At 37.2% G+C, this 27536-nt stretch overlaps 1 protein-coding gene across 35 annotated transcripts in view; it reads right to left on the bottom strand.

Annotated features, from left to right (window-relative positions):
• Positions 1 to 928: 928 nt before the first annotated feature.
• strbp (spermatid perinuclear RNA binding protein) overlaps positions 929 to 27536 on the bottom strand; it is a 187711-nt gene continuing 161103 nt past the window's right edge. For 9 of the 35 annotated variants that reach the window (XM_078226525.1, XM_078226535.1, XM_078226527.1 and 6 more), the window contains 2 exons: positions 23558 to 23602; positions 5545 to 11915 (listed from right to left, as the gene is read on the bottom strand). In XM_078226525.1, coding sequence (XP_078082651.1) covers positions 11821 to 11915; positions 23558 to 23602 — 140 coding nt within the window. In that variant the 3' untranslated portion in view covers positions 5545 to 11820. The other 26 variants (XM_078226531.1, XM_078226548.1, XM_078226550.1 and 23 more) reach the window with 10 other exon arrangements.

Raw genomic sequence — 27536 nt, 5'->3', positions numbered from 1 at the left:
TTTGGTTCAAGAAATTCTAGGGATACTGAAGATGTTTTCCAAGATTCGCTGATTCAGGACATGGCAGCTTTCCCTTTCATAATTGTTTGCACCGCGATGGTCAACTCTTGTGTTAAGCATTATCAGGTGTGACTCAGGAAATCCACTCTGGAATGGCAGTCCCCACTTCACTTGCTGCAGAGGCTGAGAAGGTGCACAATTCACTGTCCTCCATTCTGTCTAGACCCTCTTCTTGGGTGGCTAAACTTTTCATTTTTGGTTGCCTCTTCCAATGTCCTTCCAGAGCTCACAGCCATCAGTGCCAGTATCTGCCATCTTCATACCTAGTTTGCTGGTGTCCTTGTGGTGGAGATATGGACATATAGGTTGTGACCCAGTAGCCAATTCAAAGAACAGAAGTCTTTGGGTATACAACTATCATCTATCTGATAAACATGGCTGAGCCAGCACGGATGTTGTTGGCTTAGCAATGAGTGTATGCTGATGGAATTAGCACGCCTCAGGACCTGCAAGTTAGCGACCCTGTCTTGCCAAGTGATGCCAAGAATACATTTGAGACAACAAAAGGTAGAAACTTTTCAGCCTTTTCTTCTGCCTAGTATACATTGTCCACATCTCACCACTGTAGAGCAATATGCTGAGGACTTAGGCTTGGTGAACTCAGCCTGTTGTTTTCAGGTTGCTATCTTACTCAGCTTGGGTATAGCAGTTGCAGTAGGATTATCTTGGCACAGATCAATTGGAGACAGTCAATATGGTTTACAGAATGGGAGGACATGGAATCTTGTGGCTAAAGGTGAAATGTTTGTCATTAGTTAGGTAACTTTTGGAACTATCCTGTTATATAGGAAACACTGCACAAGTTTCAGGACTTTGCGATTAATGGGAATGTACTAAATTGATTAACTGAAAGAAAACAAATACGAATAAGTGAAAAGAAGTTGTTTATTAGTGGTGTATTAAAGGGATCGACATTGTATTCACTGCTGTTTAACATTATATATGACTCAGACCTTGCAGCCAACTTATACTTGTGGAAGATTTGCAGATGATACCAAAACTGGAACACTAGCAGGCGAAAAATATGAACACATTAGAAGAATTTTGTCTGTGGGAAGAAAAACACAGCATATTCAACTTAATGCTTTATGAATAGCACTTATAAAAGAAAAGGTTCAATGAGTACATATTGTACTCATTGGTGGTCCTGGGTAAAATGTTGAGTTGATGTAGACTCGATGGGCTGAATGGACTCCTTAGGGATTCTATGGATTCAGTAGGATTATAGTGGTGGTGTAAGAGGAGAGATCTTAGAACACTTGTGCAAAGATCACTGAACCCTGCATTCAAGTTTTGAAGAAAGCAAGGAAAGTATTGGGCTGAAATACCATATCTAATTGTGGTCCTTTATTTCAAAAATGATAAGATATTGGACAGTTCGGAGGGCTAGAAGATTAACAATAGTAATCAGGATTGAGCTATGAAAAGCAATTGTATAACCAGGACACCCACACCTTCAGAAGACCAACAAAGCTTCCAGTAAGTTACTTTAGCAAAAGGCTCATCAGTTTATTAAAGAAACTGACACAACAGGTTGAAAGGAATTTTAATTGGTTCTGAGGGATCCTGTGTTTGCAGAGCCCTGTTTTCTTCAGTCCATGCAGACTTCATTTTAAGATATTTCTGCCTATGCACAACTACATTTAAACGCTAGACTGTAGCGGTTAACTAACTCTGCTAAGCTAAACAATTGTAGCTAACTTGACTACATGTAGACTCAGAAGTCATGATGGGTTAGCTAAAAATTGACTGCATTCCTGAGGGGTAAACAATGCAGGCAAACAAGTTTCCCATAACAACAGTGAGGATTGATTTTCTAGATTGAGACAACATGCGAAAAACACTTCCAATAACAAGATAAGGGTTGAAATATATTTTAATTTTAGAGGGTGTGTGTTCAGTTCTTAGATTCCGCTCATTTCAGTACGTTTTTTTTGTAGCGAGCCTGGCCGAGAAGCCAGTCTGCAAGTTTGCTTTTTTGCTTCTGTCATGTCAATTCTTGACAAAGTTTTTTTTCAATAAAAGAAAATCATTTTAAAACTCAAACCAGTGCTGTCCTCTTGTCTCTTCAAACGAATGAATGGACCCAAGAGTTCAAAAACAACATTTTTGGTATTTTTAAATATTCAGTGTTGTTATAAATGACAAGGAAATATCTTACAGGGAAGATTGGGGATTATTAAATGGGCAGGCTGGGTCATCTCCTGCCTGAAATGCATTCTGCATCAAGAATATAAGCTTTTCAACAAAACCAAATGCAAGAGTCAGAGAAAACATGGTCAAACCAAGGGACAGGGATTGCTGCTGCAACACATTCATGTCAGTATGTATGCAAAGTAACAATGAACAAAGACAAAATCACTATACAGTAATCTACTAGATGATGGTTCATATTGATACCAGGAGAAACTTTACACTATTTTTAAAAAGGTGCAATATAATTTTAAAATTTAAATAACAAACAGCAGAGCCAAGCTAAGTAACCTACACAACAGCAAGGTTAAGAAATGTCTAAATCAGTTAAAAATGTCCATTCAAGTTGTGTATACACACATGCACAGTATACCATATGCATACTTTATAAAAAGATTTTGAGTGATAATTAAAAGTGCACCCAGATTACAAGTATTTATTTTTCACTACTACTTTAAGTTCCCGTAGAAAGTGATTTTAAAACTCAAGCTAACTAAAAATAAACTCAGAAATTGGCTTCACATTGACTATGCATTCCATAGCTATTTAATACAGTGGGTTAAAATGTCATTTGGAATATCAGTTACTAAGGTATTGCTGAAAAAGGAGACATGCACTCATCAGGACAAACACAAAAATGCCAAATGATCACAATTTATACCACAGGATGGGTCCCTGGGTATGAATGTGTTATGTAAGCAAGCCAAGTTACAAGTCCAACTGATGATCTTAAATAGGTTTGTTAGTGTAGCTATTACCACACACAGGAATTTTCAGCAAGTGCTGCCCAATCACATCTAACAGTTGATGTTTTGGTCTTTGCAAGCTTGGGCTGGTTGTGTTATGTCTGCCTTTTTAAAATTCTTTCATCAGATGTGGGGTGTCATTGGTAAGGCCAGCATTTGTTCCTAATTGCCCTTGAATTGAGTAGCTTGCTAGGCTATTTCAGAGAGCAGTCAAGTGTCAACTACATTGCTCTGGGTTTGGACCCATATGTATGCCAGACCAGGGAAAAGGACAGCAGATTTCCACCCCTAAAATGACATTAGTGAACCAGATGGTTCATGGTAGTTTCAAGGTTAGACCAGCTTTCAATTCCAGATTGATTGATTTGAACCAATGTCCCAAAGTATTACTAATCCAGCGACATTACCAGTACATCACCATCTCCCCTATTACTACAGTCAAAGGAACACTTTGAATCACCAGCCAATCATTGGGACATAGAGTCCATGTACCTGGCATCACATTGGCACCGAAATCCATACACAACATTGCTCAATTGTGTGGTTAGGCGGAATTTCTTTTTTGACTGAGAAGCATCCTAATTAATGGAAAAAAACCACTTGCATTGCCACTGTGTAGCAGCAGTGTGAAGTAGTGTGCTTAATCTGTTCAAATATTTGAGGTACTTTGTCCTTGCTAAGGTGATCTTAAGTAGACCAGCCATTTTTCAGGTCTAAAGGTGGCGGCCTTTGATCCATTTTAAATTAAGCTCATAGCATGGCTTCTTAATGCTCACTCGAAGTGACATTCTCTGCAAACAAAAGGAATATGTCATGCTTTTAAAAAAATTAACTAGAAGCATGGGAGCCTATAACGCCTTGTTGCTTTCTACATGGCAAATCTCCGCCAAAGCAAACTTACCAACTAATCAGAACCTTTTCTCTTGTGGTACAAATTATGATCTTTTGACATTTGGCATTCTTGTGTTTGTGCTGATGAGTGCTGGATGAAAAGCTTCAGCAACACATCTTCTTTTCTCAGCAACATTCAAGTTCTATTTATTACCAAGCAACTGTTAATAAGATCATTCTCTACAAAGAATCCATTAAAGGATCTGTAGTATCCAGTACAATGTTGTGATGATACTGTACCTTTAAACATATTTTTATCATGTTTCTTGTAAGGGTTATGTTTAAAATTCAGCTGTGTTAACATGGTGTCAATTTGTCTGCACCAGATAGCTCACGTGCTGAGAATGCAGGCTAATGATTGATTTTAGCTGGGTATGTATTTGTTTTAACCTGAGTTCATGCATTTTTGTTTTCCCCCTGGGTTTCAGAGGAGGATTTTGATTAGCTTGATTGACAGAGGCAGAGTCATGTGAATGGATGGACCTGAGCTTGCAGGGAAAACACAGTTCACTTTGATTTGAAACGTCAGTTTTTTGGATGGTCCTGAAAAAAACAAGCTTTCTGTCTGTCTCTCTCGAGAGATGTTCAAATGCCCTAGGATTGTTAACAAGTACAAGCATAAAAGTCTGGGGGTTTGCTAACTGATTTTGGAGAGGAGTTTAAGTTTATAAGAAGAATATTGATTGAATTGGTACTAATGGAGATAGGATTAACTGTTAAAAATTGTATCTCGTCATGTTTAAGTACTTAATTTGGTAGACATTATACAAATTTATTCATTATATTTAAACTGTATTGTTAAATAAAGTTTGTTTTGATAAAAGGTTCCTAGCGTGTCAGTAAAATCACAGGGAGTGAAACATCTTATCCTCATACTAATGCCAAAATAGAAAAGCTGTTAGGGTCTCGTCCAACTTTAAAACATACTTTGTCAGCTCTGGTACCCTAAAAATGTCCAGAACCATGACAGTCCTATGAAAGGGTTATATTTTGTAGATATGTGACTTTATTTAATTCACATTCAGAGGCATATATTTGTCTCTCTGAACATTAAAAATGCAGTTCCAGTCAAACAAAACCTGTGCAAAAGCATGATTAGTATTGAAGTCTGTGCTGCATGCATGCAGTTCACTTTCACTCATCATCTCATTAAATATCTTTCCCAATGTGGGTTTACCTGTTTTTGGTCATTGCTTTTTGGGGCTGAAGGGCTGGAATGTCTGGCTCCAGGTTCTTCACTTCAATGTTTCAGTGTTAGCTGAGTCTTGGAAAATAGCCTGAAATTGGCCTCTTTAATATTTCACCCAATGAGAGGTCTCATCTCCCCTTGACACTTCCCCAATGCAGAACAGCCAAAATATGAAAAGTTGATTAAAATAAATATGTTTTAAGACTCTTTAATGCCTTGCACTATTGCTCCAACAAGTTAGAGATAGTAGTTTCCAATTAGCCACTTCGATTGAAATTCACTTAAAACATTGAAATGCTTAATTAAATCTTGTTGAGATAAGACAATAAAAAATTGTGTAGTATCTCTAGTGGATCTCAACACAAAGTTATGGAAATACTGAACAAAGATAACATTTTATAGAATGATGCAATATAAATGGTGTTAACTTTTAGATGAAATGTCCATTCACTTGTGTAATAGCTAAGATTCCAACACCCATGAAAGTTCATTCGGGAGAGTATTCAAAGAAGGGAAGTGGCCGTAAGTAGAATCAGTTTTTTCAAAAATACTCAACACAAATTTAAATTGTGATATTTTATTGTACAAAATGCAAGTACTGGCTGTGTTGCACAGTTATTTGTGACAAAAATCGCATACAACAAAAAAATATACACTATATATCATTTCATTTATGTTCATAATGATTAACCTAGTTATTGCCTTTATTCTTTTCATACACACTTCTCTAAACATTTAATAACACATGAATAAGCTTCTACTTTAAGGTAGTTTCCTAGTCTTAGTAACTTGTAATTATATACATTGTCAATGAAGACTAATTTTCCTCTGTAGCTTTTATCTATCTGAAAATACTTACATATTTTTTATATATTTGATGGAGTACACCTACCGATAACCTCAAAAGGCGAGCTTTGAGGCTTCAAAAGTACTTTCTGTAAATTATACGCAGAAACAAATGGAAAGCTAAATAATTGATTACATCAAGGTAATTATTTTGGAAGAGTTTGGTAATTATACTGCCCTGATTGTGTGCATTTGAAAATTCAATTTACATCTTGGTAGGGATTTTAAACGTCCAGAGTTGATCACCAGCATTTCAAATCCCTTAATTACCCTGAGAGAAGTATTGCTGAATTAGAATTGTGCTTTAGCTTACAACTGAGAAGTATTCAATTCTAACAAATTATTGCATAAACTGTAGTTTAAGGTGACTGGGCATAGTTTCAAAGCACATTCAAGACATGGCTGATGGTATTCAAACAATACTGTAATAAGCCGTTTGCAAACATGAAATGTGATAGGTCAATTCTTTTAGTATAACTTGTATGCATCTACATACAAAGTTGGAACAACCATGAAAAATGAAAAACAATTCAACGATTAACATATTAAGAAATCTAGATCCAACATTTATTCAGTGCTTGCCTTTTGCAATAAACAGGACATTGCAAATAAAAGGTTTCCAAATTGCATGACTAGCATAATTTGGAAGGAAAAGCAGCCAATACAGAAATATGGGCATGTGTTCATCAATAAACTTGTAAACAATTTCCATCCTGTTGCATATGTGTGTCACCCCAACTTCCCACACCAAAAATAAAAATAAAAGACAATATATACACATTGGCTAACCAATTCCTTTGGCATAGAGGATAGAATGCCTCGTACAAGAAACCTCCACTGCTACATAAATTGCTTTCTCCAGCAGAAGATTTACTTGGTAAGCCTGCTTCTGCTAGTGATGATAAAGAGGAGTTCCACTATTTTAAAGCAGAAGAACGACAGAGAAATACAGTATGAAAGATAGCCCAGACTAGGTCTGAAACACTAAACATTTGCAATAGCAGCCTAGCAATTTTCGACTTTGAGACCGTTCACTTCATTCCACTGAATAGTTCTGGCCTATGCATTGGTTCCACTATTTACTCACAGGTTTTATACACAGATTGTGAATACATCCTGTAGCAACGTGGAGTAGCTCACAATGGGATTCTGGACACACAATCCAAAATCCAAAACAATTTGGAATTTCATGCAACCAATGCATTGGCATTGCTTTGAGCAATTTGGAAATGCTAACCTGTATACTGGAAAAAATAATGTTGCCACAATTCTAATCCATTTCTGGTCCTCAAATGCGCAGTACAACTATTACACTACACCATAATACATGAGAGAATGGTGCAATTTAAATATGATAACTATTTTTACTGGAGTGAAGATTAACATGCAAGTTAGATTATTGTTGGAACAGAAAATATTGATAAAAATATAAACTTTGTAGTATATGATTGATTTCACAGAGATAAATGAAACATGTGACACCAATATTAACTTCAGAACCGTGAAAGATTATTACAATTATACTCTGGAAAAAATGGTTCTCAACAAGTACGGATGTACTCCTCTTCCCTGCCATAGATGAAACCTCCCCACTTCAATTGCTGATTTCATGTTTTATTTGGTGTCAGCGGAGCTTTTCAGCTACACTGGTGAGGAAAGAGACTCACTGCAAATAAATGCTCTTGAAGCAAACAGAGATTCATAGTAGTCACCCAGAACAGGAGTAGAAACCCATCCAGCAGTACAGTAACTCAGAACAAGTTGACTAGTCCAAATGATCTGCATTAGCTTACCAGTATTCTCAATATGTCCTTGGGCTAAAATACTTGAACTACAGTGTTTCACACCAGTCGTAATGAACAAATCCCTTATGATGATAAAGAGCCTTGGAAGTACCAATAATTATATAGGAGCCATTACATTTTGTACTCTTGCCACAACACAGAAATTTGGAGGTTAGTTTATTTGTAGTTTCTCAAAACAGTTGGCATAATTTTGGAAATACTATACCATCCTTCAAAAATATGCAATCATTGGCTAATAGATATTACCAGATATGGGGGTCTTCCTTGGTCTTTGAGATAAGTCAAAAAAGACCATATATCTCAAAACCCCTATTGTAGGAGTGGGCAGAGGAACTAGATGCTTTGCAGTCAGTGGGATCGTCTACTAAGAATGCAGTTACAGCATTAAGTCCAATGAACTAAATGAAGTTTGGACAGTTTCATTCCCAGTCAACTTTCAACGTAGCTTCACGTTGCTTACCACAAAATCTCCTCCCTTGGAAACAAGATTTCTGCAGATCTAATGGAAAACCTAAGCATGCAACATTTTCATCAATAAAATAGGAACATCACCACCTCCAAGTTCTTCTTTAAGTTGCACACTATTCCAGCTTGGACAACAGCATCATCGTTTCATTGCTACTGGGTAAAAATCCTCAAAATTTCCCAACACAATAACATCCCAGAAGCATGATAACCAAGAGGACTGCAGTGTTTCAAGAAAGCTCACTACACCTTCTCAAGACAACGAGGCAAGGGCAAGAAATACAACCTTGCATATGTTGCAAATGTACACTGCAGCCCAAAACTCTTGAATACTTGTCTTTCTTCAAGGTGATGGGTGTCTCACTTGTCAGGGTTTCAGCAATGAGTCTCGCATTTAAAGCTGATGGGCAGGGAGTGCTGCTGTTTGATACTCGGGTGTATTCAATTTGGACCCATGCTGTGAGCAAGTGTAATTATAATGTTGCCAGGCTCGCTAAATATTTTCAGCATCTTCTTTTTGCTTTAATCTCCTGTTGGCTTGATTCTTGTTAATGTGGAAAAGCTGTCAGTCTGACTTACTTAAATCTTTCACCATGTAAGCCCTTGAATGATTAAATAACACTGAGAAACTGAACTGGGTTTGCGTAAGTCTGTATTTTCGCAAATGACATGTTCAAGTGACTACTTTCATAGAATAGGAGGGAGGGAAACTTGTATGTTTGCGAATTAAAAAATAAACCTACCTTGAGCCTCTTAAATATCTAAATAAAGTAAAAATGAGATCTGTGAACTGACTGCCTATTAATGACACACTACATGCATAAGCTTCCAGTACATAAAAACCGCTTCAGTTGACATACCCTGGAATGTTAGTGGACCTGCGTTTTGTCTTTATCTCAAGATTTATCTGGTATGTTTCATCATGGGTTTTAACCCTCAAACTGCAACGCAAAGCGATTATCTGTTTTCTTAAAAGCATGATTAAAACACTCCTTCGATGCAGCACTTCCATAGGATGGGTATTATAACTTGGATGGAGGTCTTTGTGATTACAAATCCATTTGAAAAAGGGTCCTTCAATCAATAAAGTTTGAATACCACTGGGTTAAGCGGCTCCTTCTGCCTTGCATGTTTTGTGATCATCAACTGGAATTAAACTGGCACCAAGATCAGGGTGTTTAATTTGGAGTGCTGATAGTTGCACCAAAGATCACCTAAAGATTAGGTGAAGTTTGATAATATTAGCAGTTACAATTGGTGTCAACACCACCGCAGAACCCAGGGATACAGTAACCTTCCGACTATTTCTAGAAGAGAGTTTTGATGCGAAAAGGGCAGAATGCTGCTTGCTCTGTATGGTGTTCCCAGGTTCTACTCAAATTGTTGGCATAACTGCAAAACTGTGGCTCATTTGCAGGATCTACTTACAAATAGTTTGAATTTGCAACTTTTGGTGAAGGCGCTACTTCAGAATATCATGAAATGTTTGTCAGGGGGCAACAAATGTCAATGTTATCAAGGGAATACAAAGCAGAATACCTGGGAAGTTTTAGAATTAGAACCATTTTGAACAAAAACAAAATCATTTGTCAAGAATGTTTTTCATTAATCAAGAACAAAAATCAGATGTTCGAAGATGATGATACCGTTGTCATTCTGACCATAAATCTTTTTAGAATCAGAAGCTTGCATCAGTTGGTGGCAGAAGGAGCAGAATTGAACTGAAATTTCTTAAGGCAACCCCTATGAGAAAATATTGAGATGCAACAAGTAACAGTGACACTGTGCAAGTAGAAAAAGGCTTTTGAGAAGTAGCCTGCAAATTGAAAATTAATTTTCAAAAAGATTATCAATCCACAAAAGAAGCAATAAATGGCAAAATAATATTTTCAGAAAGTGGGCACCCGAAAGCAACTGGAGAACCCTCAAAGGCAATCATTCAGAATAAGGTTTTATAAGCAATGGGGTGGAGGGAGGATAACCTGATAGCAGCATAATGGCACATGTTTTTAAAAAATATTTAAAATAGTGTCAACAGTGTCACTAAATGAATTTTCCAGTGTAGAAAGACAATTATGTCTTACTTTCAGGTGATGATACTTGTTGAGAACATCTATTTTCCAAGAATACTGTGTAATAATTTTTCACTCACCCATGGGATGCCATTGCTGATGTTACCTGCCTGGATATAGTTTTGCCATCAATTTCATTGGCAGCAGAAAGAGAAAGTCTGTAATTTAACTTGGACATTGCAGACACAAGCAATGTTTAATAAACCACTGAGATGGATGAAGTTAAACAAAAATATAACTTCTCAATTGCCACATTTATTAGAACCATGGAAAGGTTGCAGCACAGGAGGCCATTTGGCCCATCTTGTCCATGCCAACCCAAGGACACCTACGTGCCCTTTCTAATCCCACCTTCCTGCACCCATAGTCCTGTAATATACTGCACTTAAGGTGCAGATCCAGGTACTTTTTAATCAAATTAATCTGAACATAAAATAACAAAAAGTTATTTTACTTCTAAAATGAAAATGGCAGTGAACTGGATAAGAAACTAATTGCAGATACGGAAACGTAAACTGGGGTAGTTTTTAATGTTAATCTAAATAAATAGCATATGATTTCAGATGCCTTATAATAAATAAGATAAATGCCAATCTCCAATGGCATTCATTGTTCCAACAGTTTAAAGAAATATAGTATAAAATTACAATTCTATAAATAACAAAAATGCTAATGAAGACACATTTCAAGTACTGGCCATATTTTCATTATTAATCCCATACGTTTTATATTTGAATAAGTATTAATTCATCAGCCATGCTATAGAAAATGTTGGTTATTGATGAAAATTTGTTTTCCTCTATTTGTGCTCATCATCTCCTTCAAATATATTTGATCTAATTTTAAGTATCTTACTGTACGCAAAGCCAGTGGCTTTGTTCAGCTTTCACATTTTTGCTTGTATTAAACAATTACCTTAAACAGTGCCCAGCCACCATAAATTTAGAAAATTATTTTACAATTGTATTTTAAACCCTGTATCAATAATTCAAAGAAAACACTTGAGTCGTTAGCATTCAAATACATCCACACTGGAGAATATTCATTACTTTTTAAATAAAGGATTGATTGTTACTTTCGTAGTGCACAATATTTATAACTAATAATCTGGTGGTTTTGCAACATATTAATGGTATTTCACTTTAAAATCTAATTGTTGAACCCATTAAGTAAATGACTAGCAGCAGAGCTGACAAAGTAAGTCAAATTCACAACAATTTTTACTGGAGTACAAAAACAAAATACAGGACTCAAATGCAAACTCTAATGAAACAGCATATGATTGGTATATGTTAAAATGGAAGAATAGGAAAGAGAATCAACTTCATTATACAGTTCAAATTTCTAATGGTTGGAATCATTGATAAATAATCCTCATGATCTTGGCTTAAACATTTAAATTCTAAATTTAAAGTAAGCTACTGCCAAAGATTGCTATTCGTGCAAGGGATGGATAGATATATGGCCTCGAAACAGTCTGCCATTTTTTTCCCTAGCCCACAGCCGAACTGACATAACAAAAATAAGTTTTCAAGTCTCACAACCTGATGGTTCTAGAAGTCAGAGTCGAAATCCTGAGGACCCAAGTGAATAATAAAGGGTGCGATGGCCCGAGGCTGGTAATAGGGATTGTCAATGAAAAAACCACCTACAGTAAGGAAAAAAGCAGAGAAGCAAAACTGCACATTAATTATCACTGCAGTGAAGCTGTTCATTAGCATTTATATTTCTCTGCTCCTTTAGCTGTATGTGGAATTTTCATTGCAAACGGGACATTCTTTGTCAAAGGCATTCAAGTCACACATTTCCTACTTTGATAAAAAGCTCATTTTAAATAAAGCAGAGAAATGTAAAATTTTCAGCAACTGGAGTTTCAGACAATGTGGTTAGTCACTTGGAATAAACAAAAAAATATATACATTATGAAACAATCTCAAGCATCATTTTGGAAGTGTACAACTGCTTGCTGATAGATCTATGTTCTGGGATGTGACTAACATGTTTGAATTTGGCAAAGTTATGAGCAGTAGTAATCCTAACGTCAGATATTGTTTTATCTAAAAGTCAGCAAAACAAACCGAATAGAACTCGGGACAATAAATGGCATGTGTGCTCAAAATTCTGCCTTGCAAATCACAAGAGCTAACAGTATGAGTGTTCATGAAATTTAAGACTGCCTTGCAAAGCAACAAGAACCTGTAGCAAAGATAATTTCAACATTACAGTCAACTATCGTTGAGGGATTGCATTTGGGCAAATATTTCTGAATTTATTCTTTAGACATGGTCAGAAAATAGAAAGCATTTGCCTAAATATCTGCAGCAGCTATTCTAAATGAGAATGTTGTGCACACCTTAAACTAACTTTTCAGATTCTGCCGTTACATTTGCCACTAAAGTCTTACAACTGAAAAAACATTATATTTTGAATGTATGTAGCTCAGGAATGAGAGCGGCCGAAGACAAAAAGGTCTGAATTTTTTTGTGATAAGGAATCAAGTAATCAGAGCACCTTTTATGATCTGTAGCAAAAATGCATGTATGTCTAAGCCACTTGAAATGGGTGGAATTATTAGACTTCGAGCGGGTGAAAACATTAGCTTTCCCTTTGTTTACCTTCAATTACTGCCAATGTGTCTGTAGCAAATCACCATAGTGACCTCAGCATTTCAGCATCCAATGCAGTTAGTGCATGTAATACGGGACGAAGTCCACATGAACAACAGAACATGACCTTGCTGGACTAGGTGCATGCGAAGCGAAGCAAAGGAATATAGCGGTTTTTGCAAACTATTTTCCAATGTGGCTCCATACTCACCACCAACTTCTCAAGGGCAATTAGAGATGGGTAACAAAGGCTGGCCTTGCCAGCGATGCTCACATTCCATGAACAAATATAATATATATATATATATATAAACGCTTGAAAATTAATGTGCCCTCCACCAGCAAAAACAGCAATAAAACATAGTAGCATTGTGTATGTAACTTTTAAAGTCAGCTTATTATAAATCAACATAATTCATCATATAAAAATGAAAATCTGTGTTTGTAAAGCACTTTTGAAAAATGTTATTTTACAATATTCATGTAGGTTTCAGCCAAGCTCTCATGTTCCATAGTGTCAGAAGACTCATGGAAACCCTTTCTTCACCCACCACCCACATTGTCATTAGATTCTCTCCCCATCACACATTCCTTGCCCCAACCACCAGCACACACTCACCCATAGCTCTTTTTCCCAAACCACCTCCCCCTCACTTATTCACTCACCCCTCCCTTCCCAACCAGCTTTCTCACTCATCCCTTTCGCACCCACCTCCACTCACTCAACCCTTCCATCTCTCCCCACCCAGAATCACTCTCATCCATCTTCCTTCTCCACCCTCCCACCCAATCTGGATTTCTTCACCTTCTCCAAACTTGGCTCGTCATCCCTGTTGCTATCCTTGCTGCCAGTGGGAATCTTCTTCAGCTGGTACACTTGGATCTAACTCCCTGAGGATTAGCAGATCAGGCTCTGGGTGCACAGACCCCGCAGGACACCGGCTCTTCAATCACTGGGCACTTGGGCAGCACCAGAATTCTGGGTTGTCCAAGCTAGAGGCAGCAGAAAGTGACAACTGCTGCTGAGAGCAGGATGTGGCTGAGATTACTGTCTCCCTCCCTCTATCCCACAGTTGGCGCCGGAACCAGAGCCTGAAGCCAAGAAACAGACTATGGTTGAGCTGGGATCCAGTTGCTCTATCAGTAATGGAGTCTGAGATTGGCCAAACAATCCAGTCATCCTCTGCCAGCAGAAGCAACCCTTGCAGCGGACAGCACCAAGATGAGGACCCAATGCAGGTTGCACATGGGGAGCAGCAGCGACTGGGGAGGAGGAGGGGCAGGTGGTCAAAGTCTCTGCATCTCCCAATCACAGAAATTGAGTTATTGGGACTGTAATTAGATCAACTGGAAGTAAAAGCCAGATTGGACATGCGATCGATTAAAGGCTGAGTGATGTCTCCCCAAGCTAGGGAAAGGTTGGAATTCTGCCATATGGTGGAAAGCTCCTATCCTTGGCAGTCCAAAATAAATTCCAAATCCTTAATCGCATGGAATAGTTCCACTTGCCGTTCATTTGAGTCACACCCAATCACAAAAAGCTACCTTTACTAATTAGCTTATGAGCCATTCCACCAGATCGTGTACCTATACGAAGCTATTCAGAATACTTTCAACATGCTGGATGTAGACACAGGCAAGGCTTACAATATCCATTATCGTCAGGTACTGTTCAAGACCTTCCCCCCTGCTTTCCATGTGAAAAGGAAGAAGCCAATGATAGCAAAAATAGTTTAAAAATTTTAACAATCCAAATCTGCACTTTCTTTTTCATTAGAGTTGTGTAGAACATCCAAATCTCTGTGGTGCAGCGAGAAGAGCAAATTTGAAGCTGGTTTCATACTGCTGACTCCATTAGTACTGAGATTCTGACCAGCATCAATTGGTCTCCGCTTTTCCCTTTCTGCCTTTTGGTTTAGCTTAGGACCTCTTCCCCATGTGTCTGGCTAAAGTTAATCACTGTATTGGGAATAAAAGCCATAATTCTGCAACCATTGCTCTATAATTGATGTACGAACATGGCATAAGGAAGCTGCCTTAGTCCTGTTTCTTCTGAGGTGGGATCGCAAACCATCATTCCATTATTGTGTTTAACTGTTTGACAGTGTTCAGCACTGCACACAGGCAGCAAATTGTAAGAATTCAGTTTTAATACAATATTGCATAAAGAACTGTGATTATAGTGAAAATCAATCAAAAGGAAAAAAAGTATTTCCATTTGTAATAATGATTAAACATGAACACCACAATCACAAGGCAACAGTAATGTTGATGATAACATTATCTTTTTGAATTTTTCCAGCCAAAGTACCCAGGGCTTATTAGTATCATTAGGTAGTTCCTAAATTGAAAGGTGTTAGGAGACAGATAGAATTAGATGAGTTACGTACCTGGGTCATTCCTATATATTCTTGGTCATCAAAATGTACCTACTTAATTCATTTTATATACACAAGGATTAGATGCATAATAAATCATATGCAGTGAACAATAAACAGAGCTGAAGATCAAAACTATAACGATCTTTAAATGTTGATGAAATATCCTCCAGTCACCACCCTTTAAATGGATTTGTAAATGTCAATGGACTGTGGTATTCCTTATCATTTCAAAGTCAATATTTCTCTCTTGACAGAGGATGAGAAAAAGTTCACATCACTTGCCCAAAAAATAAATTGCTTAGTCAGCTTTGAAATTTTTTTTTTAAATAACCTGTAAAACTTCACAGCAAATTATAAAAAGCAGTTTTTAATTTAAACATCACAACACGCAAAAGGAGAATGAAAAAGTAATCTAGTTAAATAATACACAATTGTTTACAGTCATTGGCATTATTTATATGGGATTCTCACGTAACATTTAGATGGTTTTATTTAAATTAAGATTAATCAGATTTATTGTTGTTGCTTCAGCCACACTGATGTTGAAATAATAAAAACTGTTGGTAATTAGCATGCAATGTGTGCAATTGCCACCAATGCAATCTGTACACAGTTCTGGATCAGATATTCAACCAGAAAAAAAGTTGGGAGAAATTTTCAGTGATTTACCCCTCAAAGTGGAGATGAATTATTGCTTTACAAAAAGCAATTCACCAGAAAAAGCCATGAATTTATTGGTACAAGTCAGTAAAAATGGGTTTTGGTTATCCCTTGTGGCATCCCAGCCAAACAGGTTGCGGCACATGAACATAAAAACATAGAAGATAGGAGCAGGAAGAGGCCATTTGGCCCTTCGAGCCTGCTCCGCCATTCATTACGATCATTGCTGATCATCCAACTCCATAGCCTAACCCTGCTTTTTTCCCATAACCTTTGATTCCATTTCCCAAAGTGATATATCCAGCCGCCTCTTGGATAGTTGAATATTGAAGAGGCAATCCAGTGTCTCAGTCAGCATTATGAAGGAAATAACTCGGCCGCCAAATACTCAATAACGCAACATCTTTTCTACTGTAAAGAAATGATAAAACATTTCCCTATAATCCTATTATATCCCATTTAGTTTGCATAAGCACCAATTTAGAAGTTTAGGTCCTCAATAGAGGCCCTTTTCCTTATTCTTTTGTGGGATGTGGGTGTCACTGGCAAAGCCAACATTTGTTGATCATTCCTAATTCCCTTGAAATGAGTGGTTTGTAGGCCATTTCAGAGGGCAGTTAAGTGTCAACCACATTGCTGTGGGTCTGGAGTCACATATAGGCCAGACTGGGTAAAAATGATAGATTTCATTCACTAAAGGACATGTGTTTTTAGAATAATTGATGGTAGGTGCAGGGTCACCATTCCTAAGACCACCTTTATATTCCAGATTTATCAAATACGTTCAAATTCCACAAGCTATCATGGTAGGATTTTAACATATGCCCCCAGAGCATTAGCCTGAGCCTCTAGGCTACTAGTCCAGTGACACTGCCACTCAAGTCACCATCTCCCTGCAAACTCAATTTAACTCGTGCCTTAAAATTCTCACTTATGTTAAATTAATTCAAAATATACTTGTTCTGGGTTTGTAGGAAACAGTCTTGATGAATATAAGAAGCCTAAGGATTATGCAACTGATAGGCTGACAATTGCTGTGCGAATGGCAATAGTCAAGTGTCACCAGCCATCAAATGTGAATGTGCTCTAACAGGGCAGTGAAGCTCACACTTTATCCAGCATTACTGCATTAATAATTATATGTACATATATAAATTAATGAAGATATTGTTGCAAGCATCAATGCAATCAATATTTAATTTTCAGAAGTTTACTGAAGTTATATCGTACACAGTCTTAGTTTAAAAGAAAGAAAATAAATTATCCCATTTAAAACTCCAAATGCAATGATATGTGAGTAAAATCGATACCCACAGGATTAAGAGGGCAATAATATGGATATGAAATTGGCGAAGAGGCTGAAAGCAGTGATGAACAGCTGTTTTACAGGCTGGAGAGAAGTAAACAGTCATACATCCAGGGTTCAGATATTAGGATCATTGGCTGTCCTTGATAGCTATATTAATGATCTGGTCTTGCTGTCCTTGAAATATATTAAGGATCTGATCTTGGATATACAGGGCATAATTTCAAAGTTTGAATGAAACTCAGAAAATGTAGTAATCAGAGAGTAGGACAGTAACAGAATTCAGGAGGACAGAGACAGGCTGGCAAAATGGGCAGACAGACAGTCGATGCAATTTAACAGAAGTGTGAAGTGATGCATTTTACTGGGAAATATAAATTTAAATATAATTATATATAAATATATGATACATAATATATAAATTTAAACATAATTTACTGGGTAATATAAACTAAATTACAATTTTAAGGGGATGCAAGAATAATAAGACATTGGAGTATATGTATGCAAATCTTTGCAGATCAGGTGGCAGGAAAAGGAGCAGGGCTGTTTAAACTAAAGCAAATGGGGTCCGTGGTTTTATAAATAGAAGAATAGAGTACAAAAGCAAGAAAGCCAAGCTAAACCATTGTAACTCACCGGTTAGGTCCTAGCTGGTGTAGTGTCCCCAATTCTGGACATTGCATTTAGAAGGGGATGTCACCATGGCTCCAAGGGTTAGATGACATTGAGAGATCACATAAATTAGGTTTGTATTTCCTGGGATATAGCAGGCTAAGGGGTGATTCAATTAAGTTTTTTTTAGGATTTTGAAATGATTGATTTGATGGAGAGAAAAATTTCCCACTGGTTGGGAATGTTAAAACAAGAGAACATAGCTTTAAACTCATAAGACGGCCATTAGGAAATAAGTTAGGAAAAACCTCCTCGCGCAAAGGATGGCAGAAGTGAAGAACTTGGCAACTTGTTAAAGAATGCACTGCCTGATAGTAGAATTAGATTTAATAACTCTGAGGATAACTGGATAAATACTCAGGGGGAAGAAAAATCAGTTCTTAGGGAAAGAGCAGGAGAATTGGACTAACTGGATTGATTTTTCAAAGAACTGGCACAGATATAATGGGCTGAATAGTCTATTTCTATGCTGTATGATTCTATAATATGCATATTTTGCATTTCACTAGTCCAGCATGTGCACATATCGTTAGGGGTTTTGCAATGGAAAATATACAATCTTTCAGATTTTATTAAGTAGAGATTTACAATTTTGGCAAGAAATCTCATGTTTTATATCCCTTTAAGCACTTTCCTAACAGAGTATCAAGACCCCTAGCACGAAATTCTTAACATACTGGTCAATTTAGAATTAAGTCTGACTTTTCGTACACACCTTGATAAACTGCTATCATTGACTTCCATCCTTACCACAGTCCAATAAAGTCAAAAGATTTTAAGAGGAAGGTGTCCTTCTCGGGAATAAACTGCAAACAAACTGATTGGTACCTTAATCTTAGGAAGAAAGTGATGTAATCAAGGATGATCTTAAAATAATTCTCAAAGCCTATAAAAGTGGCATATCATTTTCACAAAAGGCATGCATATACACAAAAAGGGCACCGGGATAAAAAAATGTTGGTTAACAATTATATAAACACAAGCATCTGAAGTTTTGTTAGGCTTGACAATGATGCAAGAATGATGGCCCATGGGTGAGACGTGTCACTTTTTAAAAAAAACAGCAGCACTCAACAAGAATTGGGACAATTAAGTAGCGAATATCCATGGGGACCTTGTTGCTGCTTCAGATTCTTCATTTTGTGCAGTGGGAAAAAGATCCTTAGAAAAGGAGATTTTTTGTTTTTGTACTACAGCTCATCAATTAAAAACCTATCTACCTAGAAGCAACTAATGCAAAGTCAAGATGCATCTCAGATAACTATAAAAAAGGCCACAAGAACCAAATATAATATTATGGAGGCAAAACAGCCTTAAGCCAATTTTAACACACATGCTTCATACCAGAATCTTAGGAAGGACGTAGGTATATTAGCTCATTTGCAGCTTCCATCATTTGTATAAGACTTACCATCAATTTGATCTAACTTGAGTGTTTTGGAACAACATAAACTAAATTTTGAAATAAATTAATACATACTAATTATAAAATTTGAGGAGGGAAAACACCATTTTCATTACACAAATGATGGCCAGTACAGAGCATATGCACAATACTGGGTTAAGGCTTTGCTACATAAAGAGATTTATAAAACAGGCAATACGCTGGCTGGTTCTGAAACAGAAAGTGTTTATTTGTGATCAGAGATCTATTATCTATACATCCTTCACAAATAAGCTTCCATAAAATTCTTCAGAAGCTATGATTCAATTAAAATGTTTGTGAGGTTTTTCTTTTTAAAGTTTATTACTTTCTACCACAGAAGGCTGGCATAAGTTATATTGAGAATGAGGTAACATTTCACAGTACATCTTCAAGTTTTAATGAACTAAGCCTTTTTGTTAAAATCAAAAAGATAGGAAAAATTATTTTACAAATAATTTGCTTCATACAACATTTTCAAAAGAAATTTAATTAAAAAAAGCAACTTTTTTCTCCTAATGCTCACTTTTTTTGCTATTGTGATCAGAATCAGTTGTTAGGCTTCTAATACAGTAATTAGCTGAAAAAGGAGTAAAGGGGAACAGGATATGTTGGAATTTTCATAACAGGGAACAGAAGCATTCTCTTGCCTGGCAAACCTATAGAGAGAAGAAACGAAAGGACCCCAAATAAGTTTAATGGTCCATTAAATTGACTTAAGAATATAAGGTTCTGTTACCATAGATCTTTCCAGATTAGCCATTCAATTTCAACTTATTTATTTTTCTTTATATATACCACCTAATTTTATTGAACAAGCTGACAAATCCTCAGCATTAAAATTAGTGCTAACAAGTAGAAACTGTAAATCAGCAATGTGTGGTAACTTCACATTTTATCCACATCTGTCCCCAAATTGTACTTTTAAGTAAGTACTGGAAACCACGAAGCTTTGAACATTTCTTTACCCGCTATTTTTAAAAATAAAACTTATCTTGCTGAACATAAACTTATTATTTGCAAAATAGATTCATTTGGGATAAAATCTGTCATTGTGGAAAAGGATATCAGGGCAGAAACAGTATCACACAATTATTAAAAGGGCTACTAAGTCTGGCTGCAATGCTGCTAATTCTATATAACAAATTGAGGTATCTATTTAATTCATGTATTTTAAAGAAAACAGAATACAAAATAAACCATTGGAGCAGCTTTTTAAAAAGTTTTTTTAAAGTTTATTTATTAGTGTCACAAGTAGTCTTACATTAACACTGCAATGAAGTTACTGTGAAAATCCCCTCGACACTCCAGCATCTGTTCGGGTACACTGAGGGAGAATTTAGCATAGCTAATGCACCTAACCAGCATGTCTTTCGGACTCTGAGAGGAAACCGGAGTACCCGGAGGAAACCCACGCAAACACAGGGAGAACGTGCAAACTCCTCACAGACAATGACTCAAGCTGGGAATCGAATCGAAGTCCCTGGCGCTGTGAGGCAGCAGTGCTAACCACTGTGCCATCCTTTTCATTATACAAATTCATTATGTTAGTAAAATATTCTCTCTTCCTCAACCCAGACAGCTTTCATTTTCCCTCTAATAAGTGTCCCTGCAGTGAAGCAGAACCTTTCTATCTTTTAAATGGAATATTTTGCCAGATTTAATGATCAGCAATGGTTAACACTGGAACAATTTGAAAAAAACGAAAATTATTTCAACTAAACGTACAAATAAGTTGTTTTCGCATTGGAGGTGGACTTGGGACATTAATTGTTACACTCCAATCTTTATCTTGATACAAGAGTGTCTGCAGGAAATTAGAATTCCAGATCATTTAAAAGTGTAGTTCCTAGCACATTTGGGCAGCAAATGTTCACCACAGATGCTACCATAAATTTACATCATGCTTCTTCAAAAGACCACACTATCTATTTTTCTCAAGGTTGTATCTAAATCGGATGTCATCTACAGAAAAGTTATTCCACAGTTTATTTGAACAGCAGATCTGGAAAGGTCTATGGGTTGTTAATTAATGTTATTTGGTTGAATACTAAGTTCTTGTGGCCTCACAGAATTCTAAGTATCTGGACAGATTTCTTATTCTCAATTTTTATCTTCATTAGAAATCACAAAGCAGCAACAGTAGGTGTTTTAACAGCACCAGATGACTGAAGTGCAAATTTCCCAACATGCAACAGCTTACAAAGGCATTAAGACACTTTCAACCTACAGCCAAGAAAACAGCCGTGTCAAATATTGTTTTGCATTACATCTAGACACTGGAAAAACAAGGGCCTTTATGTGAGAAATGATGACAATGATCTATTTCTAGGAAATAACATTAATTTGGACCTCGTTGAACATTGCTGCACACCAAACTGAAAAAATATGAACTGTAGTGTTCAGGATTGATTTTAGAAATACATCAGGTAAGTTATTTCAGACACATGCCAGCTGTGACTGTAATAGCAAACTTTGCAGATTTATATTTGGAACTCATGTGATACTCAAACAGCTCACATGTGCAGCCCAACTCAGGCTCCAAATAAATCTTACATTTGCTTGTCATCATTTGCACATAAGACTCATTCAAAGCAACAGCATGGTGCCAGTTTTTGTGATTAAATCGAGCATATTTCAGTAAGTTATGGGAATCTGTCAGTATTGTTCTAACATTTAAAAAATGTATTTTACAATACAACAAAGGTGTATGAACAGTCAAAGGTTGGTAAAAGCTTGAGCCAATGTATATACCTTCCAGTATTAAACATTTACCTGTTATACTGAAAGTGGGTCATGGGATTAAATGTCCCTGAAAGAGGACTTTAAAAAAAAATTAAATTTTTTCAAGTTGGCTTGCTTTGTTTACTAGAAAAATACAAACTTAAAATTAAGTCCTTAAAATGGTAATTTACTAGATTAGAATACTAATAATGCTGCTCTTCATCTTGAATACTTGAATTGCCAAATTTAAATCAAGTTTAAATCCTTCCCTCATTATAGCCTCAACCAGGTTAAACCAAGTAATGGTTAAGTTGAGTGTAAAAATTTGAAAAATAAATTGGGAAAATTAGGAACAAAGCAACAAGTTTATCAGTTGGGGAGAGATTCATTTTGGCCACAGACAAACTTGTTAACAAGATTAAATATTTTCCACAGTCACACTAGTGACTAAAATTGCAGTCATTTCACTAAGCCCTTCAGCTGTCAAGGATAAGCACACTGTCAAGAGCCAACCGTGAGATGGGCACAAGTGTTGACATTCCACCTGTTTTGCTGCTAATCAATTTAATATGTGGGTTATAATTTTGAAGCTAAATAACCACAATATATCCATGTTCCACAGTTCCTTGAAACTGTAATAACTGATTGAAAATATTAGCCAAATTTGAAAACTGGCATATTATTCAATAACATTAGAATTAAAGATTCAAATTTTACAAACACAAATGCTGTTACTTATCAAGTAATTAAGGTTCATTTTACATTTACAACTTTAAAATTAATTATGCCCGCTTAAGGCTATGGAAAAAGAGTAATTGCAGCAGTGAACTAAATAAATGTTACTGCAGTCAACTTGTTAATTTGTCTGGCAGTGCAGTTTGCTTTGAATAGAGCATCTAATGGCTGTAAGCACTGGGGCTACATTTAATAAAATGTACACTCTGGCATGGAAGGGGACAAGCAGTTTACAAGCAGTCCCTTTACAACTGGACAAATCTTTGCAAGGAGGAGCTCCAACCATGAGAAGAACCACAAGGTTATGCTGATTTCTTCTATTGAGTTTTAAATTGGGTCAAAACGACAATTGGACTGTTTTTGTACAAGTATGTAAATCGGAATGAACTAGTTGCTATTTAAAAACAATACCTTGTGTTTTAATTCAATGTAACATTGAACCCTTCAAAGTACATAAGATAATAAAAGTTCAAACTGTTTTTGGGAAAATACTCCATAATTTTATGAGTTCATAATATATTCCACACTCCCTGTAATCCTACTTTACAAACATAAAAATTGAAAATCAAAAGTGAGCCGTGGAAATTTGAAATATTTTCACTATGGTTGAATATACGAAATCATAAACCAGGAAAAGGACTTTGAGTACTTGAAGGGTTGTCAATGTTCACACACATATATATATCTCTGCCCAATGCAGAGATATACATGTTCTAGATTAAGGCACTAAGGAAATGATAGTCATCTTAGAGTCATAATCCATTGCGTTGCAATACATACCGTAAGCTGGGGCAGCAGGACTGTAACCATATGGTGCCCCATAACCTAAAGCCAAAAAGAAAAACAGCATTATTTTTCTAAATTTTATTATTGTCAGTAAAAAAAAGCAATTAAACAAAAGTAATTTTATTCCATAATTCTTGTTGATGCACTGAAGTTTACTGCAGGCACACATGCTCGTGGCTTCAATGTTAACTGCATTAACCATTTTACTATATTAAACCAACCAACTATTTAATTATTGGACCAGCCCAAATACATTACTTCTGCTTCTTCAAAAACATTATACTAGTTTGCTGAGAATTTTGCCAGAAATTTACAAATCACTATGTTCTGTACTTCTCCCCTATGTACTCTATGAATGGTACGTTTTGTCTGATACCGCACAAGAAACAATAGTTTTCACTGTATACCAATATTAAATCAAATCAAATCAAAACCAGCGTTACAACAAAATCAGAAGTAAAATACAAATCTACAAACACTGGGAGCAAGTGATACAATACTACAAACATGGCCTGAATTTTTCAGCTTTTAGACAAGTGCACTAGGTGGGCCTGGAAGCAGCTGTGAAACATGCTTCTTGCACCGTCGGCCCCAGAACACAATTTCGGGCAGCCAGCATGTAATGCATGCTGGGAAAGGCTCAGAGCTGCCAGGCAAGGCAGGAAAAAATGTGGAGATGCCGGCGTTGGACTGGGGTAGGCACAGTAAGAAGTCTCAAAACACCAGGTTAAAGTCCAACAGGTTTATTTGGTAGCACGAGCTTTCGGAGCACTGCCCCTTCATCAAGTGAGTGCAGGATTTGATTCACAAATAGGGCATATATAGACACAAACTCAATTACAAGATAATGGTTGGAATGCAAGTCTTTACATGCAGACAATGCATGAGTAGAGAGGGTTAAGCACATGTTAAAAAGGTGTGAATTGTCTCAAGCCAGGACAGTTAGTGAGATTTTGCAAGCCCAGGCAAGATGTGGGGGTTACAGATAGTGTAACATGAACCCAAGATGAACCAAGCTTCTCAGCCTTTTGGCTAAGATCAAGTGAAGTATGAAGAGGATGTTGCACTTGGTTGAGGTCATTAGGTTACATTTAAGCTTCATTTTCATATGAAGCAATTTTTAAAAGCGGCATCTTGGCCTTTTGGCTAAGATGCAAATGAGATCAAGCCTTGGAGGAGGTGAGTCTGCACCTACTCCAATCAGCTTGGCTCATGTAGATCAGGCCCAAGACAGGAGTGTAGGCCCTGTCTTGTCAGCTTGGATCGGAAATGTCTCAACTTGTTGAGACTCTGAATTGGACTTGATTTGATTGAATTGGAAAAGTATTAAAAAAAACATGAATCCAAGATCCCGGTTGAGGCCGTCCTCACGTGTGCGGAACTTGGCTATTAGTTTCTGCTCGGCGATTCTGCGTTGTCGTGCGTCTCGAAGGCTGCCTTGGAGAACGCTTACCCGAAGATCACAGGCTGAATCACAGGAACACTTCAGCAGTCAAGGACATTCAGCCTCTGATCTTCGAGTAAGCGTTCTCCAAGGCGGCCTTCAAGACACACAAGGCAGAATTGCCGAGCAGAAACTGATAGCCAAGTTCCGCACGCATGAGGATGGCCTCAACCGGGATCTTGGGTTCATGTCACACTGTCTCTAACCCCGCGACTTGCCTGGGCTTACAAAATCTCTCTAACTGTCCTGGCTTGAGATAATTCACACCTCTTTAACCTATGCTTAACTCTCTCTCCACTCGCATTGTCTGCGCCTGTAAAGATTTGATTACCTGTTAAGACTCGCATTCCAACCATTACCTTGTAATTGAGTTTGTGTCAATATATGTCCTGTTTATGAACCAAATCCTGCACTCACCTGATGAAGGGGCAGTGCTCCGAAAGCTCGTGCTACCAAATAAACCTGTTGGACTTTAACCTGGTGTTGTGAGTCTTCTTACAAGGCGGGAAAAGGTCAGGCACTGAGGAAAATGAGTACAGGTTGGTGCGGGGCTGTCTCAAGGAGCTGCAGGCCTATAAAAATACAGAACTTTACAAATAGTGTCTTGGCAGCACATTCAAATGCAAACTTCAGTCCCCAGACACTTTTTTTTAGTCTTACTTCAATCCTGACATCCATCTCACCCTGGATTGCGGTTACAGCTAAAACGTAAAGGCCGCCAGGCCAATCTGCCTACCTATCAACTGTAAAAGTAGACAGACCATATAAAATTGTATTCAATTGGCTCTTTAATGGGCTAAATTGCCTGCTATATTGTCAGCGGGTGTGCTTTCGACTTTCACTCGCACATGCCAACCGAAACATTGCACGAGTGTGCAACAACATTTGGATGCATTCCCAATGGCTTCGCGCGTGATTTCCGCATTTCTGGATTGGGTGCGTGACCACCTGAACAATATAAAATCCTGGCTCAAATGTCAGAATCAGAAAGTTTTAGTGGAACTAGTGAAAAGATAAATACTTCCAGAAAATTAAATTATTCCCTGCTTGTTCCTTCCCTACTCATTACACATCTCCCAACATCACTTCACCACTGTATTAATCAGTGTGACCACCCTCGCTTGACTTCACTCTGACCGGAGAATCTTTAGCAATGGCTTTTCTTCCCAAACCTGTACCATTACCTCTGAAAGCCCCTGAGCATCTCTCTCATCCATATGCTATCTCTTGATTACATCATCTGCAAACAAGGGGACAGCTTCCACTTGTATAGTGATTGGTATCCAGCTGTACCTCTCCACCCCCTCTCTTAAATTATCACTCTGAGGTTGTTACGCTGCTTATTTGACATGCAGTGCTGGATGAGCTATAATTTCCTCCAATTAAACACTGTGAAGGCCAACATCAATTTCTTTCATCCCTGCCAAAAAACTCCGTACCATTATCACTGGGTCAGTCCCATACTACTATCTAAACGAGACTGTTTGCAACTGCAGTATTCTTTGAGAAAGTTTAGCCCAATGCTTCCCTCTTTTGTTCCTAAAATCCATCATTTTGACAAAATTTTAGACCATCTTTCTTGCGACTGAGGTCAACATTTAAAAATGTACCTGGAGGGCCTTGAGGCATTGTGAGATATTAAACAGCAAGAGAAAGACTTGCATTCACACAGTGCCTTTCATAATCACAGGACATCCCAAAGTGCTTCACAGCCAATTAAATACTTTTGCGACATAGTCACTGTCATAATAAAGGAAACTCAGCAGCCAACTTACACACAGTTAGCTCTCACAAACAGCATTATGATAATAAGCAGATTATGTTCTTCAGTGATGTTGAGTGAGGGATAAGCATTGGCCAGGACACTGGGGTTAACTCCTTGCTCTTTAAATAGTCATGGGATCTTTCATATCCACTTGAGAGGGTAGATGGATCTTCAATTCAACATTTCATCAGGAAGATGGCATCTTCGACAGTAAACCAGAGCCACAGCTTTGATTTTTGTGATCCAGTCTTGGAATGAGATTTGAATCCACCAATCTTCTGACTCGGAGGTGAGCCTTCTACTGATCGAGCCATAGTTGACAATATATACATGCAAGTCATTGTTGCATGTTTTGAAACTATGCAAGCAAAGCACAAGGTTGATTCTTGCTTAAAGCCAAGTTAGAATATGTCAACCTGTGGAGCTTCTTTCCAATCCCTGCTAGCTTTTCAAAGCTAGCAACCGAAGATACAAAACAAACACATGGTCAGGATTTGCACTCATATTGCATGTGAATACTGCATGAAAATACACTAAGCTTAGCTGTGAATTCCAAGTAGATAATCTACAGGCACTTTGTCCAGATCCTTACAAAGAATAGGGAATTGAGTGGGGCATTTATGGAACTACACTCCTGCAAGAAGTATGGCCATCAGTGTAACTATGGGGAGAAAATTGTTGGGTGGAAAAATTGAAAGAACATTATTACTGCAGTAATGCATAATTTCAACAACTGACACTGTAAATAATAAGGAACTTCTACA

The sequence above is a fragment of the Mustelus asterias genome, chromosome 13 (genome assembly GCF_964213995.1).
Source record: "Mustelus asterias chromosome 13, sMusAst1.hap1.1, whole genome shotgun sequence".
In the NCBI taxonomy this organism is placed as follows: domain Eukaryota; kingdom Metazoa; phylum Chordata; class Chondrichthyes; order Carcharhiniformes; family Triakidae; genus Mustelus; species Mustelus asterias.
This window is presented reverse-complemented; position numbering and strand designations above follow the sequence as displayed.